At 70.6% G+C, this 17,443-nt stretch overlaps 4 protein-coding genes across 13 annotated transcripts in view; 2 read left to right on the forward strand and 2 right to left on the reverse strand.

Moving 5' to 3' along the window:
* Nucleotides 1-1,114, forward strand: part of AXIN1 (axin 1) — a 62,895-nt gene extending 61,781 nt beyond the window's left edge. For all 4 annotated transcript variants that reach the window (XM_038540948.1, XM_038540947.1, XM_038540950.1 and 1 more), the window contains one exon: nt 405-1,114. In XM_038540948.1, the coding sequence (XP_038396876.1) occupies nt 405-531 (127 nt within the window). In that variant the 3' untranslated portion in view covers nt 532-1,114. The remainder of the gene's footprint in view (nt 1-404) is intronic.
* A 235-nt stretch (nt 1,115-1,349) lies between these two features.
* PDIA2 (protein disulfide isomerase family A member 2) lies at nt 1,350-4,565 on the reverse strand. The gene is made up of 11 exons (XM_038540951.1): nt 4,345-4,565; nt 3,548-3,754; nt 3,341-3,474; nt 3,123-3,260; nt 2,936-3,052; nt 2,717-2,842; nt 2,421-2,618; nt 2,208-2,328; nt 1,878-2,059; nt 1,598-1,708; nt 1,350-1,492 (listed from the first exon to the last, which is right to left on the reverse strand). The coding sequence occupies exons 1-11, from the start codon at nt 4,538-4,540 to the stop codon at nt 1,448-1,450; spliced, it is 1,575 nt and encodes a 524-aa protein (XP_038396879.1). The 5' UTR covers nt 4,541-4,565; the 3' UTR covers nt 1,350-1,447.
* A 198-nt stretch (nt 4,566-4,763) lies between these two features.
* Nucleotides 4,764-7,876, reverse strand: ARHGDIG (Rho GDP dissociation inhibitor gamma). 3 transcript variants are annotated; one of them, XM_038540969.1, is made up of 6 exons: nt 7,738-7,876; nt 5,579-5,758; nt 5,422-5,505; nt 5,264-5,340; nt 5,125-5,188; nt 4,764-5,051 (listed from the first exon to the last, which is right to left on the reverse strand). In XM_038540969.1, exons 1-6 carry the CDS (start codon nt 7,757-7,759, stop codon nt 4,852-4,854), a joined length of 627 nt encoding a protein of 208 aa, XP_038396897.1. In that variant the 5' UTR covers nt 7,760-7,876; the 3' UTR covers nt 4,764-4,851. The 3 variants fall into 3 exon arrangements, with proteins under 3 accessions (XP_038396897.1, XP_038396895.1, XP_038396896.1); XM_038540967.1 differs by lacking the exon at nt 7,738-7,876 and adding an exon at nt 7,341-7,551; XM_038540968.1 differs by lacking the exon at nt 7,738-7,876 and adding an exon at nt 6,672-6,812.
* Nucleotides 7,877-8,783: 907 nt separating this feature from the next.
* RGS11 (regulator of G protein signaling 11) lies at nt 8,784-16,814 on the forward strand. 5 transcript variants are annotated; one of them, XM_038540962.1, is made up of 18 exons: nt 8,784-8,904; nt 9,190-9,286; nt 9,377-9,427; nt 9,551-9,657; nt 10,292-10,343; nt 10,456-10,514; nt 10,715-10,791; nt 10,953-11,034; nt 11,940-12,011; nt 12,868-12,897; nt 12,973-13,034; nt 13,131-13,244; nt 13,332-13,447; nt 13,533-13,620; nt 13,865-14,003; nt 15,893-15,975; nt 16,057-16,180; nt 16,474-16,814. In XM_038540962.1, exons 1-17 carry the CDS (start codon nt 8,860-8,862, stop codon nt 16,178-16,180), a joined length of 1,398 nt encoding a protein of 465 aa, XP_038396890.1. In that variant the 5' UTR covers nt 8,784-8,859; the 3' UTR covers nt 16,474-16,814. The 5 variants fall into 5 exon arrangements, with proteins under 5 accessions (XP_038396890.1, XP_038396889.1, XP_038396892.1 ...); XM_038540961.1 differs by having other exon boundaries at nt 16,477-16,814; XM_038540964.1 differs by having other exon boundaries at nt 12,874-12,897; nt 16,057-16,814.
* Nucleotides 16,815-17,443: the final 629 nt, after the last annotated feature.

Consider the following 17,443-nt stretch of genomic DNA (forward strand, 5'->3'; position numbering starts at 1 on the left):
GGGGAGGAGCTGCGGGGGAGGGGCCGGGGAGGAGCTGCTGGGAGGAGCTGCTGGGAGGAGCTGCTTGGGAGGGGCCTGGGGAGGAGCTGCCGAGAGGAGCTGCTTGGGAGGGACCGGGGGAGGAGCTGCAGGGGAGGGGCCGGAGAGGAGCTGCGGGGGAGGGGCCCGGGGAGGAGCTGCCGGGAGGAGCTGCTGGGAGGAGCTGCTGGGGAGTGGCCCGGGGAGGAGCTGCAGGGGGAGGGGCCGGGGAGGAGCTGCATGGGAGGGGTCTGGGGAGGAGCTGGATGGGAGGGGCCTGGGGAGGAGCTGCAGGGGAGGGGTCGGGGAGGAGCCGCCGGCCAGGCGAGCGCCCTTACGCTCACCACCACCCCCACCCCCCCCCCACCCCCCCCCGCCCCTTGCAGATACTACTTCAAGAAAGTGAGCGACGAGTTTGACTGCGGAGTGGTGTTCGAGGAGGTTCGCGAGGACGAGGCGGTGCTGCCCGTCTTCGAGGAGAAGATCATCGGCAAAGTGGAGAAGGTGGACTGAGCGCCGGCCTGGCGTCCGCGTCGCCTCGGGCCCTGGCAGGGACGCAGCGTCCGAGCCGGGCAGGCGCCCGGCAGGCTGGAGGCCCGTCCTGGGGGCCCATAGGCCTCCGTCTCTCCACGGTGGTCCTGCGGGCGTGGCCGGGCCCTGCTGCTGCTGCTGCTGCGGGTGGATCGTCCCGCTGTGCCCGGCGCTCTTCGCCCCGCGTCACCGTGCAGGCTCCGCCGCTCGACCCGGGACTCGCCCGCCACCACCTACCCCAGGCAGGCCTGGCCAGGCCTGGGGTGGGTGCCTGGGCCCCGGGCCTCTGTAAATTGTACATGTCACCGAGTGCCTTCAACACAGCTTGTCTCTTGCCTGCCACTGTGTGGATCCGGCGATGGAGCCCCGTCGCGATCGCCCACCCCTCCGGGCGCGGGCTCAGCGGGTCCGGGCCCCTCCCTCTTAGGGCCCCTGTAAATATGTACATTTCTCAGGCCAGGGCCAGTGGGGGGCTGTCCCAGCCCGTTTTTCATGCGCTGACTTGTACAATTATCTTTTCAAAGGTACTTGGATAATAATGAAATAAAATCATTTTTGAACCTTCTCGGGCTGCGGACACACACGTCTCCGGTGGTGGCGCCTGGCTGGAGGGCTTTCCGGCCCCAGGGGTCAGGGTGTGCGCAGGGTGTCTCCTGGACACCGGGGCATCCCCACACCAGACCCGAGTCAGGCTTTCACCCAAAAGGGATGGGGGCTACTCAAGACGGGTCGGGGCCTGGGAGGCTCCTGGGGTAACCCCAAGGGCCAGGGGGCCAGTCGTGCTCAGGAACCACACACAGTCCAGGACCAAATCTTTATTCACTGCCCAGCTTCCAGGGCATGGATGTGGGGGCAGCAGAGCGGGACGCGGGGGCAGCAGGTGGTGATGCGGGGGCAGCTACAGCTCCTCCTTGGGCTCCGCGCTGGCATTGGCTGGTGTGTCCTGAAGACAGAGGCCCAGCTGGAAGCTGCACCCTTGCTTCACCCCTGCCACCGGCAACCCCAGTGCCACAGGCCCAGAGACGGCGACCTTGGGACGGGCACCCACCGGGAAGGGGGCCGTGGGCTCCTCTGTGGGCTCCTCAGCTGGCAGCTCGCCCCCGTTGTCCAGAAACTTGGAGAAGGTCTCCACGTCCCTAGTGCTTTTGTACTCGATCACCTGATGGACGCCAGGTTCTGCGCAACACGCCCCACCACCGGGGCCCACCCCGGCCGGCCCTCGGGCTCCGCGCCCCACGGAGGAGGCCCCGCCCCCGGCCAGGCCCCGCCCCGACGCCCTGCGTCACCGGAGGCCCCGCCCCAGCCCGCGGAGGGCGCACCCGCCTCACCTTCCGCCCCGGGCCCGCCGGGAAGTACTTGAGGGTCGGGAAGCCGTGGACGGGGAAGGCCTCCAGCTCGTTGGCGGTGGCATCCAGCTCGGCGATGACAATGTCCTCGTGGTCCTTGTACTTCTCGGCCAGGGCCTCCCAGGCTGCGGCCATCGCCTTGCAGTGCGTGCACCACGGGGCGTCTAGGGCAGCGGGGCGTTGGCGCGGCCGCAGGGCCGTCCTCCCTCTCCCGCCCTCCCCCCGCCCCCCCCCGCCCCCCTCCTTCCTTCCCCCCCACGCCCTCTCTCCCTCCCCCCTCTCCCTCCCCCCGCCGCCGCCCTCTACACTCACAGAACTTGACAAACACGTTCTTGGTTTCATCGAAAGCCACCTGCTCGAAATTCTTGCCCACGAGGGTCTTGACCGGCCGCCTGTCCCAGTCGGGGGGCACGTCCTGGCTCAGGAGGTAGGGCTGCGGGACGGGCCAGGGCTTCACGGGGGCCGCAGGCCTGGCGCCCACGCCACCACCACCCCCCCCCCCCCCCGCGGACAGCGTCAGCGCACCTTGACCTGGCCGCTGAGCACCGCGTGGCAGAAGGTAGCGACCGCGGCCGCGGTGAGTGGGCCGCCGCCCACAGGCGCGTACTTCTTGGTGGTCTCCATGTTGATGATGCGCAGGGCGGGGGCCTCCTCGGCCTTCAGGCCGAAGTACTGCAGCACGTGGGCATTGCTGGCGCCCACGTCCACGACCACGAACAGCACCTGCCGACGGCGAGTCCGCGCTGGCCGCCCGGCCCGACCCCGACCCGACCCGGCCCCCAGGTGGCCCGACCCCCACCCAGGCCCCTACCGGCAGGTACCTGTCCTCGGAACGGGGGAGCCGCCTCCCCAAAGCCCTCCAGCAGCTCCCGGTGCTCAGCCAGCGTCTGGTTCACGAACAACAGCAGGTGGTTGAGGATCCTGGCCGCAAAGATCTTCGGGGACGTCTGCAGGGGCAGGCTGAGTTGGCAGGGCGGCTGCCACGGACACCCCCACCCTGCACCGCCCACCTCTGCAAGCACGCCTATAGCCCAGCTTGCCTGGCTGTTGAACTCTGTGACCAGGTGCATGCTGTGCGTGAGCAGGAAGCGTGACAGGTCCCCCTGGTCCAGGCCCAGCTCCTCGTCCACTGGGAAATCTGCCCGCCCCTCGTCAAACTGGACAGCACCGGACAGGTCAGCAGGAGTCCCGGCCCTGACCCCTACTCCCGTCTTGGCCCTGACCCACCTTCTTGAAAAGGACGATGGTGTCCTTGGCGACACCGAACTTCTCAAAGAGCTTCGGCTGGTCAGTAAGCCCGAAGGTCATGTCCAGAGCATCCTGGGCCAGGGCCAGGAAGGTGGCCACATCCTCGTCCTGCCGGTCCTGCGGAGCCCAAACCTGTGAGGTCAGCGGGCGCCAAAGGCCCCGCTCCCGCGGCCCGGACCCCAAGGGCAGCAGCTCACCCGGAAGAAGCCGATGACCACTACGTCCCGGCTATCTATCAGCGCCTGAGCTCCCTCCGCGTCCGCCAGCCGCATGGCGCTGGGCCCCACCCGCCGCCTCAGCCACTCGGCCATGCCGTCGGCCTCCTTGGGGCCTGCGGAGAGTCCCTTCAGCCCAGGCCCAGCCGCCAGCCACCAGCCCCCAGCCCCCGGGCCCGCGCCCCGCACCGGTGTACTCCTCTGGGTGTGTGCGGTTCCCGTCACGGAAGAACTTGAGCGTGGGGTACTCGGTCACAGCGAACTCCTTGGTCAGCTCCGCCTCCGCGGGCCCATCCACCTTGGCCAGCCTGGCTTCGGCTGACTCGGCCGCCAGCAGGGCAGCTGCCTTGCTGTACTCGGGGGCCAGCGCCTTGCAGTGCCCACACCAGGGGGCATCTGGGGGACAGGGCCATGAGCGGCCCTGGCCCCTGCCACCCCCGCCGCGCCACAGCTGGCCGACCTCGGGTCAGTCAGGTCTGGCCAGGAGCATCCCGTCCACACCTCCCTCCTTCGGGGCCCATCTGAGCGTCTGCCCCAGAGCCAGGCTGCTCAGGGTGCCTGCTTGGGCGCAGGGCGGCCTGTCCTGACCGGGTTTGAGATGAGCCGTTCAGCTGCCGCCCGAGGCCTGCGCCCAGCCACCTGTGTCTGCTTGCGGGAGGTGCCAACCTAGGAACAGTTCTCCCTTGTGTAAAAGCCTGCAAAGATCCAGTGGGCGAGCAAGGCCCGAGTGCTGTCTGGCCGCCACAGTTTGCGGATGGAGACGATCAAGCGTCTTCCCTGCACCTGCCTCCCCACCTCTCTTGCTCAAGATGGACGCCCCCCTCCAGGCTCAGCTCCCAGGGCTGGGCTTCCGACACCATTGGGCAAAGCCCCGGGAGCCCCGTGGGGGCCGAGTGCCCATTGGGGCAGCCCGGATCCGCAGGTGGGGAGCTGAACCCCGGGGTGGCCCCTGGGGCTCCTCCAGCCCGCCGGCCCGGTGCACTCACAGAACTGCACCAGCAGGGTGCGATGGGCCCGCAGGGCCAGGCCCAGGTTGCGCTGGTTCAGCACCAAGATCCCATCCTCCTCAGGGACCTTCTCCTCCTCGAGGGGCTCCTCCTCGGGCCCCCCCGGCCCCTGTCCCCGCAGGCCTGAGGCCCCCAGCAGCAGCAACAGCAGCGCAAGCAGGAGCTGGCCGTCCATGGCAGTGCCGGCCCACGAGGCAGGGGGCAGATAAGGGGGCCGGGGGCCAAGCGGCAGCCGCCACGTGGCACCCGGGCCCAGTCCCAGGAGATAAGGCCACCGCCACCCCCCCCACCCCCAGGGCAGGGAGGCAGACAGAAGCAACACCCAGGGCAGTGAGACAAGGCGACTTTAATAGGGCCGTTCAGGGCACAGGGGCAGCCCGGGGGGGGGGGGGGGGGGGGGCGTCCCAGGACGGGGCGGGGGGGGGGGATCACTGAGTGAGGGGGAGCCAGGACCCCATGGGAGGACGGCCCCCTGGGTGGAGGCATTCAGCTCTTCCAGTCCTGGCAGATGTGGAGGCCCCACTCCCAGGACAGGTGGTCCGTCCTGTCGTCATCAGTGAAGAAGGACGTGACCACGTAGGCCCCCCGCACCAGGGCTCCTCGGGGTGCCTCCTCCACCGGCGTCACAAACTCATACTCCTGGGCGCGCGGGCCGTAGCTGCCCACCATGTACACGGCCTTGTCCACTGCGGGAGGGGGGCCGTGAGGGGCCACCCCGGGCCCCGCCCGCCCGCCCCGCCCATCCCTGCGCCCCCTTACCACGCAGGCCCTGGCGGTAGGTGTGGTGCACACACTTGAGGCCACTGACGATCTCCCTGTTGACCTGAGGGACACAGGCGGTTAGGGGCGCCTCCAGGCACTGCGCTGCTGCCACCGGTGCCCCGCAACCTGGCCTCACCTTGAAGGTGATCTTCACTTTGTAGTCCACTCCCTCTTTCAGGACAAACACCTGGCCTTGGAGCGCAGCCAGCTCCCCTGCCGGGGAAAGCGCAGTTGAGGCCGGGCGCCTCGGAGCCCCTGGCCGCCCCCTGCCCGCCCGGGAGCCCCGGCTGGTACCTGTGAGGTCCATGGTGATGGGCCCCGGAGCCTGCTCGGACATCAGTGTCAGCCGGGTCACCTGCACGTTGGGCAGGCTCTCGTCTGAAGAAACACGGGATGTGACCACGGTGCCCCCCCGCCCGCGCCCCTCCCCGCAGGCCCGGGCCGTGCGTACCCACGACGGGGGGCAGCGGCCCCAGCAGCGTCTGCTTGTACTTGGCCAAGCTCTCGTCCTCGGGGTCCAGCTGCTGGAGCTCCTGCAGGCTCTTCCTCCCCGGGGCCCGGTACTCGGGCACGGCCTCGTCCAGGGCCTCGTCCGGGGGCAGCTGTCTCCCCTCCTTGTCTGTCAGGAGGACTGGGGGGTGCAGAGGGGCGTGAGCCGCTGCCACTGGCTGGCCCTGGCATCCGCTCATCGAGCTGGAGGCCCCCCTCTGGCCAGCCGTGCCCCGCGGTGCCCGGAGGAACTGGGGCGGCGGGGGAGGCTCGGGGTGAGGGGCTGGGGACCTGCAGCAGCACCCACCCCCGGCCCTGGGGTTGGAGAAGCCCCTGGGAGTTGCAGCCGAGTGACATCGCAGAGGCACCAGCTGCCACCCGTCTGGGGCTCCTCCCTGACTCCGAGGCTAAACACCAGGGTGGGAGGAGGAGGACCCTAATGGACACCCCACGGACTGCAGGCCCAGCTGGGAGTGGTGACCTGGAGGGCTTCCCCAGCTCGGGGGCTGTGCCCCCGACACCTGTCAGACCCCTGCGCCTTCCGGCTCCCTAGATGCTCTGGCCCTGGTGCCCCTGGGGGATGGGGGGCGGCTGTGGGCTCTGCGCCCCCCACCCTGGGGCGCCTGGGGGTCCGGGTCGCCTAGACCCCTCACCACCACCGGCCGTGTGTCTCTCTAGGCGCCTCCCGCAGTCTCTCCCGACAGGGTGTCTCCCTCTGCGCCCCAGCCTCCGTAATGGCCACAGCTCTAGAGGGGCCCAGCCCCACCCAAGGGAGGGGGGGCTGGGGCACGGCCCCCAGGGGAGAGGGTCTCCCGCCGGCTTCCCCAGCAGACCCGCCCACTCTGGGCTCTCTCGCCCCCCAGTGTCTGGCCCCGACGAAGCCCCCCACCCCCGCCAGGGCCCGGCCGGGCCGCGTCACAGTTTCCCCACGCGAGCCCCCCAAAGTTTCCGCGGGGGAGGCCGCCGCCGCCGGCGCCCCCGCCCCGCCGGGCGCCCCCGCCCCGCCGAGCGCCCCCGCCCACGTGGCTGCCCTGGCCCCGGCCCAGCCGGCTCACCTCGGGCGCACAGCGCCAGCCGGAGCAGCTCCAGCAGCTGCGCCCCCAGCTCGCACGCGTCCAGGCCCAGCATGGTGGCCCGCGGCCCGGCCCCGCCGCCGAGGAGCCGCCGCCCGCCCCTCCGCCGCCCGGCTCGGCGCTCAGCCCCGGCGCGACTGCGGTGAGCTCATCCCGGCCGGGAGCGCCCCCCGCGCCCAGCGCCGCGCCCGCGCCGCGCGCCCCCAGCCGCTCCGCGGACCCCGCGCAGCCCCGCAGAGACGCGCGTGTCGCCCGCACGGCCGCCGCGGTCACGGGCCCGGCCCAGCCCGCACCCCGCTCGGGCGGACCAGCCGCCCCACCCCGCGGCGCCGAGGGGGCCCGGGGGACCGTCCGGGGCAGCCCTCCGGGAGGGGCGGGCGGGGCCGGGGGCGGGGGGGTGGGCAGGTGCCGCCTCCTCCCCCGGCCCCCAGGCTCTCATTACCTGCCGCCGTGCAGGCCGCACCTGCGGGCCCGCGGTTCCCCTCCCACCCCACCCCCGCCACATCCCAGAGGCTCGCAGTCACAGGCGACGGGGACCTGTCCGCACCCGGAGACGAGGGTCCCCCCACGTAGGCAGAAGCATCATGGAGTCTCACGGCCCTTACTCCCGGGTTTCGCCGGGGCGGCGACTGAGCAGGAGAGGGCACTGACCCAAAGCAGAATCCTGGGGGTGGAGCCCTGAGGGGGTCTCTGGCCTCAACGCCAGGGAAACCTTGGGGTGGGCAGATGGGGGCCCCAGTGCAGGGAGCAGGGCTGCGCCGGCCTCAGGCTGGGACAGCGAGATGAGGGTCTGCGTGGAGGACGGAGAACCCCAGCCCGAGGCCCTCTTCTTCCGCATTCCCCTCTGCCCGCCCTCCCAGGCTGAGGACACCCAGGATTCATTCCCACCTTCAAGGAAAACAAAAGGGATTGGGGCCCCCTGCCGTCCTGGCTTCACAGGCAGACCTGTCGCGCCTTGGTTCCTTTGCCCCTGAGCGTCTACCCTGCACAAACAGCTTCTCCACCCCCAGCAGAGCGCAGCCGGGTGACCATGCCTTGACTCCCCTACCTGCACCCCAGAGGAGGGCCATGGATACGAGGGGACCCGTGGGCTTGGGTGGGGATTACCCGTTGCAGTTCTGTCCACAATTTTTCCAAGACAGGATTCCCCCAGCTGCGGGCCCCATTTCTGCTGCCCTTTCCCTGGGGGTGTGGGTGGGGTTACTTGATTAGAGAAGCCACTTGTCCCCAGGTAGGGGCAGCTATGGCCTCTGTGGCCTTCAGCATCAGTAGATACCCCCCTCCCCAACCCAGAAAGGACAGTCAGGCCTGGGACCAGCCTGACCCCACCGGTGCGGGTGGGGATGGTTGGGTGTTCACTGGGATTCTCAGGGAGGATGGTGCCCTGTCGGAGGTAGGACCCCCCCCCCCCAGTCCTCCTGCCCAGCTCACCCTGGACCTGGCCTGTGCGCAGCGGAAAGGGATCAGTGCCCGCTGTTGGCCCTCCTGTCCTGTCCCCAGCACCTCCGAGGGGAGGAGGGCACCCTATCTCCCAAACAGAAATAGACCCACTCCAACTTCTTAAAAAAGTCCAGCATGAGGGCTCGGGGGTGGAAGTAGCCAAGCTGACGGCGGGGGGGAGAGAAAGGCCAGGACGCGATACTGAGTGTAGAGGCCGCGGGTGAACCCTGAGTCTGGATGGAAAGCGGGGGGCGTTCGCGCGGGCCCCTCCCTGTCCACGGCTCCTCTCCCTCGGGCTCCGATACCCGGTGTCTGAGGAGCGGGGGAAAGGGAGCCGTCTGCGCTCTCGGCCTGGCCTCGCAGGACCCCGCCCGGCTCCCCTGCGGGCCCATCAGGGTCCACGCCCGCGCCCGCTCCTGGGGCAACCCCTCCGGGGGCCTCCAGGCCGCAGTCTGGGCAGCTGCGCAACAGGCCTTCAGCTGGGTCCCGCGCCCCCCACCCTCCCTGGAGACCCTCCTCTCGGAGCGCCCCCGCCTGTCCCCGAGGAGCTCGTCCCACGGGCACGGGCCTCAGTTTCAACTGCCGTGGGGGGGAGGCCCTGTGAGCACCGAGGTTAACGGGGCCGGGGGCGGGCGGGGCGAGCGCTGCCCGGGGGCGGGGCCGCGGGCAGGGGCGGGGCCGCGGGCAGAGGCGGCTCCGACACCCACCGCCATCTGGCCTAGCCGGCGCCATGGCCGGGGGACGCGCGGGAGCGCAGCTGCCGCATCTCAGCAAGGTAGGTGCCGGCCCGGAGTCCCCCGCCCCCCCCCCCCGGGATTTCGGGCATCCGAGGCGGGAGAGGGGAGGGGGCGTGCGCACGAGAGCGGCCGCGGGCAGGGGGGCGGCGGGGAGGGGCCCGCGCCTCGCCCCCTCCCCCCGCCCCTCCGCGGTCCCAAATCCACCGTCCTGCGCGCTAATCCCCTGCGAGCTCGCTGATCCGGGGCGTCCCGGCCCGCGCGGGGAGTCAGGACCCGGGGTGGGGGCTCCCCCCGCAGTGGCCCCTAAGGCCCCCCTCGCGCAGATGGAGCGAGTGGTCGTGAGCATGCAGGACCCCGACCAGGGCGTGAAGATGCGGAGTCAGCGCCTGCTCATCACCGTCATTCCGCACACGGTGGCTGGTGAGGCCCCGCGGGGAGCGGGGGCGGGGGTCCGCGGTGGCGGAGGCCCTGCCTCGGTCTACCCGACCCCACACCCCCTCTGCTGTGCAGGCGGCGACATCGCGGAGTGGCTGATCCAGAAATACTGCCTCTCCGAGGAGGGTAAGGGGGTCAGCCCCTCGCTCCTCCCGCGCCCCGCCCCCTGCCCCGGGTCGCCGCGCGGATGCCCTGGGCAGGGAGCTCGGGCCTGGTTCTCCGAGGCTGAGCCCCCACCCGCACCCCCAGAGGCCCTGCACCTGGGCACCCTCCTGGTGCAGCACGGCTACCTGTACCCTCTGCGCGACCCCCGCAGCCTTGTGCTCCGGCCCGACGACACACCCTACAGGTTTCAGGTCAGGTGCAGCTGGGAGCCCACGGGAACCCCAAACCCCGCAGCCCGGCAGGAGGGGACTAGGGGAAACGGTGGAAGTGGTGATGTCCCCACCGGCCTGGGGCCACCGCCCCTCCCCATAATGCTGGACGCGGTGTTTTGTGTAGAAGGACCAAGTTAAGGGGAGAGACCGTTAGCAGGGACTCCTTAGAGGGTGTGGGGGATTCTCCCAGGATCCTCAAGCTGCCCCTCATTAAGAAGGGTGTGTGGGGCCTGAGACAGGACCCCAGTCCTGATGGAGCCCCCTTCCTGGCCTCCCTGGCCACAACAGGGACCCAGGCAGTCCCAGCTGGGTGGTTAGTACAGGCTGATGGCAGGCCCCACCGCACCCCACCAGGTAGTAGGGCCTCAGGGAGCCCAGTCCACAAGGTAGTGGCTGCCCCGGACCCCAGGAGGGCATGGAGCTGGGTTCCGGGGCTTCCAGGTGGGGAGGAGGGCCAGTCGTCTGTGAGTCTGCAGGCTGTGGACAGACAGGCAGGTGCAGAGGCACCACCTGGCCAGCCCAGCGTCTTCCCAAGGGAGCGGGGAAAGTGGACCACTCCTGGGGTGGGGAGGGCCCAGGAGGTCCCGGACACGCTGCTCCTCCACTACACCAGACGCCCTATTTCTGGACGAGCACCCTGGGGCCAGCCACGGAGCTGGACTACGGTGAGTGAGGAGTGGGCCGGCCTGGGACCACTCTCTGTACTGCTGCGCTCCCAAGTGGAGCACCAGGGAGGCGGCGCAGAGCCTGCTCTAGCCTGGCCTCCCGTCCTTCCAGCCATCTACCTGGCCAAGAAGAACATCCGAAAGCAGGGGGCCCTGGTCGGCCATGAGAAGGTGGGCCCCCCCGCAGGCTAGCCCAGCCAGAGGGCTCTGGTCCCAGCGCTCACCGACTGCCCTGGAGCACACAGCCAGGCCCCCCGAGAGTACAGCCCCCCAGACACATCATCCCGCTGTCTCCGTGGGGTGGTGGGTGGTCCGCACCCCAGGGCGGGACCCGTGAGTGCTCACCTAGCAGAGACCTCGGTGTCCCCCAGGAGCACTATGACCAGTTGCACAGGAAGATGAACCACGCGTGGGACCTGGTGGTGGTGCAGGCCAGGGAGCAGCTACGGTAAGCTCTTGCCCCTGCTCGCGCCCGGTGGGCACCGTGGGCAGCACCGGGAGGCCCCGTCCTGCCCAGGCCGGTCGCTGACTCAGGCTGTGGCCTGAAGCGGGCATGGGCAGGTGCTACTGTGGGCTCCACATGCCCCCCAACTCCGCCTGCTCCCGCAGGGCAGCTAAGCAGCGCAGGAAGGGGGACAGGCTGGTTATCGCGTGCCAGGAGCGGACGTACTGGCTGGTGAACAGGCCCCCGGTAAGCCCGGGTGCGGGGGGCATGTCCTTGTACCGCAGCGGGGTCTGCCGGGAGTCGCGTGCTCCCTAGGCTGTGGCTTTGGCGTCTTGGTTCTGTGACCCGTGAGCACGCAGAGTCCCGGGGCCGGGCCCGCGGCTGCGGCCATCCACACAGGGGTGTAAGGGAGTGGGCGCAGCAGGGCCTGGCTTATGGGCGGCGGCAGCACCGAGGAAGCGAGGTCGCAGGCCAAGAGCAGTGGGGCGCGGGTGGCCGGTCTGCGTGCGCCTGTGGCGGTGGCTGTGTGGGCCATGGGTGGAGGGACCTGCGGCACCTCATCAGGGGGTGCCGGGGGCGGGTGTCTGGGCAAGTGCGCACTCGTGCTCTGTGCTCTGCCCGAGGGCCCGGGCGGGTAGACGGGGCCCCAGGACTGGCAGGTGCGTCCCCGTGGGGGGGCCCTGCCACCGCATCTGGAGCTGCCGCTGGGGGTGGGGGTGGGGAGGCGACCCTGGGCCTCAGGGAGGCTGCGCCAGGACGCCAGGTGTGTGGGGACGCGTGACCGTTGGCCCCGGGTGGTTAGAGGGGCGCCTGGCCCCACAGCTGGCGGCAGCGCAGCTCTAGGGCCCCGGGGGGGCGGGGGTGAGTCCAAGGCCCAGCGCCTGCGGCCTACTTCCAAAAGAAGAGAGAAAGAAAAAAAAAATAGAAGAGAGAAAGAAGGACGTGTGGTCTGCAGCCGGAGCATTCGGGAGCTCTGGAGCGGGGAGGTGAGGTCCCGCGGGTGGGGGGGGGGGCGGGCAGAGGCTCAGGGCCTCGTGTCTCAGATCCGGGAGTTCCCCCGGACCCCCGGATGACACGCGGGTCAGAGCCTCGGCTCAAGGCGGCGAGCAGGGGGCAGGAACCCCCGCACCCACCTGGGCCTTCCTCTGCAGCCGGGCATCCCTAGCGTCCTGGAGCAAGGTCCAGAGCGCAGCTCCTGCGCCGCCGCCGGGCGAGCGCAGCTGGTGAGGACCCCGCCCGCGGACCCGTTGCTCCCCAACGTGCCCTTGACGGCCCCCTGTGCCCCCACGCCCAGGCCTCTGCTCTCACCTCTTGCTTCCCCCACCTGCTGCCCCGGGTGCAAGTAAGCATGGCGGGGCTCTGGGGGGGCCGGGGCTCTCCTTCGGGCTGGGCCAGCCTCACGGTGCAGGGCCGAGGAGCGCGGCCCGTCACCGCCTCCAAGGCCTCCAGTGGCCGCTGGACCCAGAGGGAGCCGCATGTTCAGACCTGGCGGCAGCTGAGCCCTTTGCTCCCACAAAACCCCAAATAGCCTCGCGGGTAAAGCTCCCTCCCAGTTTCCCAGCCTGGGAAACCGTAGGTTGTAGACTGTACCCGGCTCCCTGTAGGGTCGCCCGGAGGCCCCCGGCCCCCCCCCCCCCCCCCCCCCCCCCCCCGGGTGTGCAGGCTCCACCCAGCACCGGCTCTGAGCCTCTGCGCTCGGCAGAACCCGGGCTCTGGGGAGCGCAGGGCCGCAGGCCGGAGCCCCAGCGTGGCCCCGTGGCCGTGCCTCTCCCGTACCCGCCGCCTTTAAAACCATGACCCAGATACACTTGAAAACATGAACTGGGGACAGTTGGGGACGTGAAAGGGGACTCTGTTCCCCTGTGGGCTCCGTGGACAAGCTGCAAAGCTCCGGACTAGAGGCCCCCACGTGGTGCTTGGAAAGCCGGACGTGCCCTCTCACAGCGGAGGGGGCCTCAAGGGCCAAGCGGGGGGTGTGGGTGTCTCTGCAGCAGCCCCAGGAGGGCCCCTTGGGCTGGGCCGGGAGGTCCCCCCACCCGCAGGGCCTGCCCCTAACCGCAGCCGCTCGTCCCCCTGCAGACCCAGAGCCCGGAGTTCTACAGGCAGGAGGTGGGTCCCGGGGTGGGGAGGGGATTGGGGGGGGTCGGCAGGGCGGGCGCTGATGCCCCTCACGGCTGCACCCAGGTGGAGCGCTGCAGGAAGGCGCTGGCCAGGGCCCGGGTCAAGTCCTCCGTCTGCCTCGAGGCGTGAGTGCGCTGGGGGGCCGAGCCCAGACCCTCCCTCGGGCGCGTCCCCACCGCCGTGCCCCGGCCCCGCCCTGGCCCCTGGCACGCCCCCCCCAGGTACCTGAACTTCAGCAGCCAGCGTGGCCCGCACGACCCCTTCCTGTCGGGCTGCCTGCCCAGCAACCCCTGGGTCACGGACGACGACACCTACTGGACGGTGAATGCGCCCAGGTGAGCCCGGGGCGGGGTCCGTGCCCGCCCCCCCCCCCCCCCCGCCGCCTCCTCCGTGCTCCTGACCCGCCCCTTCCGTCCCCGCAGCGTGGCGGTGCCCACAAAGCTCCGCGTGGAGCGGTGGGGCTTCAGCTTCCAAGAGCTCCTGGGAGACCCCGTGGGACGGGCCCATTTCTTGGCCTTCCTGGGGACGGAGTTCAGTGGTGAGCAGCCCCTGCCCTGCGCGGCCCGGGGCGGTGGGGGGCTCCCCGGGGTGCTCCCCGGGCCTCACCGGCCGTGCACCTGCAGCCGAGAACCTCAGCTTCTGGGAGGCGTGCGAGGAGCTGCGCTACGGAGGGCAGGCCCAGGTCCCCGCGCTGGTGGACTCGGTGTACCAGTGAGCGCGGGGGGGGCGGGGGGCGGTGCGTGGGTGCCAGGGCGGCGTGCGTGCTGGGGCGGGGTGCGTGCGTGTGGGAGCGGCATGTGTGCCTGGCGGGGCGTGCGTGCGGGGGCGGCATGCGTGCGGGGCTGCGTGCCGGGGGCTGCGTGCCGGGACGTGAGTGCGTGCGGGGCGGCGTGCGTGCGTGTGTGCGTGCGGGCGGCGTGCGGGGCCCACAGCGTCTGGGCCGGCGGCGACGCAGGCAGTTCCTGGCCCCCGGCGCCGCCCGCTGGGTGAACGTGGACAGCCGCACGATGGAGAGCACGCTGGCGGGACTGCGGCGGCCACACCGCTACGTGCTGGACGACGCGCAGCTGCACATCTACATGCTGATGAAGAAGGTGGGTGTGCGGCGTGACCTGCGCTCCGGCGGCGCCGCGGGCGGCTCCCAGCACGGGTCTTAACGCGCGCGTTCCCGGCTGAGCGGCGCACTCGTGCCTCCTGCGTGGCCGTGGCGTCGCTGGCCGCTCGGGCGGGGCGTGTCCGGACTGTTGTCCGCCCCCAGGGCCCCGGGCCCCTCCCTCCGCAGCACGACCCCGGGGCCGCCTGGCGCGGACACGGTGGGGGCTTGTTGTCCCCGCGGAGCTGGCCGAGCTGAGCCCGTCAGTGGGGGCTTGTGCGCTGCGGCGGCCGCGGGCTCCGGGCTCCGGTGGGGGTGAGGCAGCGCGGGCTGCCTCCGCGGAGATCGCGGCCCCCGGCCTGGAGCCTGCGGGGACGCCGCCCCGCTCGCAGCCGTGCAGCGTCGGCCTGTGTGTCTCGTCGTCCCGCAGCGCCTCCCTGATGCACGAGGCCGTGGGGCCAGGACGTTCCGCACCGCGGGGTCGTTGGCCCCGTCGCATGCAGAGCTCTTGGCGGGGCGGGGGGCGCGGTCACAGATCTCTGGGACCCTCTCCGAGTCCCACGGCCTGCAAGTACTTAATTTCTTTTCCGTTGGCTTGAATTTGGGTATAAGCGGGTACACGTGCTAGGATTGGGTGCGAAGCCTTTAAGCCTTTTCCCCAACTAGGCCGCACGGGGCGCGGCCTGGGGCCCGACCTCCCGCCCTGGGCGCAGAGCTGAGCGAGATCTGAGGCGGGCCCCGGCCTGCGCCTGCGTTGGGGGTCGGGCTCCTTCCTGGCTCGGCGGCCCCCACGGCCTGGGTCTGCTCTGCCCGCCCTGCGGGGTCTCTCGTGGGTCTCCTGTTTCCTGCGACTCCGTGCATCGGTGGTCGTTTCACCCTGTTTGTGTATTGGTTGGGTTGCGCCGAGAGGTTGCCCTGCGGGGAGGCGTTTGCTGTGCGGTCCCTCCAGAGAGCAGGCCCGGGTCCCCTGGGGCAGGCCCGCGCGGGCGGCCTCCAGGTGTCCGCCACCGGCGCTCCGCGATGTCCGGTGACCTTCAGGCCTTGCCCGCCCGGGGTCTCACCCGCTTTGGCTCGCAGTGTCCCGTGGTGTGGACGGCCCAGCCCTCGTCCCGCAGCCGCGGCACGGGCCCGGCTCCTCCCGCCCACCCGGAGCGAGGCTGTTCACGAGCGGCGCGTGTCGCCGTCGCCTGGTTTGTGTCGGGGCTGGACCCTGAGCACAGGCGCAAAGGGCGCGTCCTGGGCGGAATCGGAGCCCCTGCTGCTCGCGGTCCTTGCCGGGCTCTTGGCCCAGCCCCGCCCCCGGTTTCCTCGCTGCTCCTCTGCGCGCCCCACCTGAGGACCACAGCCCCTCCCGCGCTCAGGGCGTCGGGCCCTGGACGCCCCCCCCCCCCCCCCCCCCCCCCGCTGCCTTGGGGCGTGTTATGTTGATGTTCGGGAATTATTATTTTAGGATTCTGTGAAGCATCAATATACTTTCAAAATCCAACCTACAGAGAAGGCGGGTTTCAGGGAAGCCCAGTCCTGTCTGGATTGTTGCGTGGTCTTCTCATGTTTTCACCAAAACTAATGACAAAACTTATACTTTTTTCTTTGAATATAAAGGATTAGGTTCTTAGGTTTCTGTTCTTTGTCGTGTGCTCTACTTTTTCTCGAGCTTGCCTGTTACCCCACCGCGTCCCGCCCTTCCCCTGGGGGTCCACGGAGGATCCGGTGTGGTGGGCCTGGGGGCGCCCCGGGGGGTCGCTGCAGGTGCCCTGGTTCGCCCCGCTGAGCCCACGGTTCCAAGGGTAACAGGCCAGGTGGCCGGGAGCCGGGGCACCGCATCGGCGTGACTTGGGGGGGCAGGTGGGGGAGGTGGCGTGGGAGGCTGGCTGGTGCCGTCTCTTGCAGGACTCGTACCCGCGGTTCCTGAAGTCGGCAGCGTACAGGGACCTGCTGGCGGTCGCCGTGGTCCCCGCGGAGGCCAGGAGACGGTGAGGTGGCGGCCGGCAGCAGGCGCCCCGGGAGGCGGGCAGCCCCGCTGGGCCCGCTTCTCAGCGCCCTCTCGCCCGCAGGGCCTTTCCGTTCCTGCGGAAGCCGCCACACCCGAGCCCCAGCCCCACGCTCCTTCCCGCCTCCACATCTGCAGAGCCTGTGGCTGCTGCAAGTGACTCTGCGTGCGGGGACAGGGGCACCTAGGTGGGCACCAGTGGGGGGCGGCCTGGCGGCTTCTGAGACCCGCGCCCGGTGTCCCCCTCTGCCCGAGGGCACGTGGGCCTCGTGGGCTCCCTTTGCCCCGTTCGAGCCCTCCCCTCCCCAGACGCACCGGCCCAGACGTGCTTCCCGGGACGATGTCCGCACGTGAACTGGGTGGCCTGGAGCCTCGGGGACGATGCGGGCCCAGCTGGGTGGGCCCCATGAACCCCACGAGCCCCGGCGGCATCTTGCACTCCCATGGATGGACCGGCTGGTGAACCGCAGGGCGTCTCCAGCAGGTGGCTCGTCGGGAGGAAGTGCGGGCTCCGGGGCAGATACACCCTCCACGCTGTGCTGCATGGCCTCGGGGACCCCCTTGCCATGCCCCCAGTTCCTGCCCTTCAGCCAGCCCAGAGCCAGCCTCCCGTGTCCCGCCCACTCTGTGGCTGTCACTGCGAGTCCCACTTCAGCTGCAGGGACACATCTAGCAGGTGTCCTCGAGGCTGTGGCTCCCGGCTCGGGGCAGGGGAGGCCCCTGGGGAAAGGAGCGGGTGCCTGAGCTGGAGTGAAGTACCCCTGCTACCCTTCCCGGTCCTGCCCAGTCCTGGCCTGGAAATAAAAGACCCTTGGTCCTCACTCTGAGCCTACCTCGTGGTCCTGAATCGTGGGCTGAACGTATGGCGTGTGCAAGAGGCACGCGGTGCCCGCGACGCAAGGTGTAAGGTGCACGTGAGCTGGGCGGTGGCAGAAGACGCTGCGGGGAGCTCGGCCATGAAAGGTGTTGGCCAGGGACGGTCCGTGGGGGGGGGCGGTCCCCAGCAGACGAGGGACCCAGGCCAGACTCAGGCTGCAGACTCGGTGGCCTTGGCAGGAGACGCTGGGGCGTGCCATCCCTGCTCTGGCAGGACCAGGGTGCCTGAGTGCCCCAGGTGGTGGGGAAACGGAGTCCTGGGAGGTTGTGGGGAGAGTGGCCCTGTAGCATCTCCCAGCCATCTAAGTCAGAGCCCCAGAGGGACAGGGCTGCGGCTGTGTACTCCAAGCCCCTGGTGCAGGACGGCCGCCAGCACGGTGCCTCCTGAGCTGTGCCCCCAGCTCCTTGCTCGCTGTGCTGGGCCTGCAGGGGTGCTGTCTGGGCACGCTCCTAGCCCCCCGCCCCCAGGGATTTCCATCTGTGCACCTGTCACCGCAGAACCCTTGTGCCTCAGGTTGCATGTGTGGCGCGGCAGCTTCTCACGGTGACAAGGGTCTTGCCCCTGACAGAGAGCG

Source organism: Canis lupus, chromosome 6 (assembly GCF_011100685.1).
Source record: "Canis lupus familiaris isolate Mischka breed German Shepherd chromosome 6, alternate assembly UU_Cfam_GSD_1.0, whole genome shotgun sequence".
NCBI classification, from domain to species: Eukaryota; Metazoa; Chordata; class Mammalia; order Carnivora; family Canidae; genus Canis; species Canis lupus.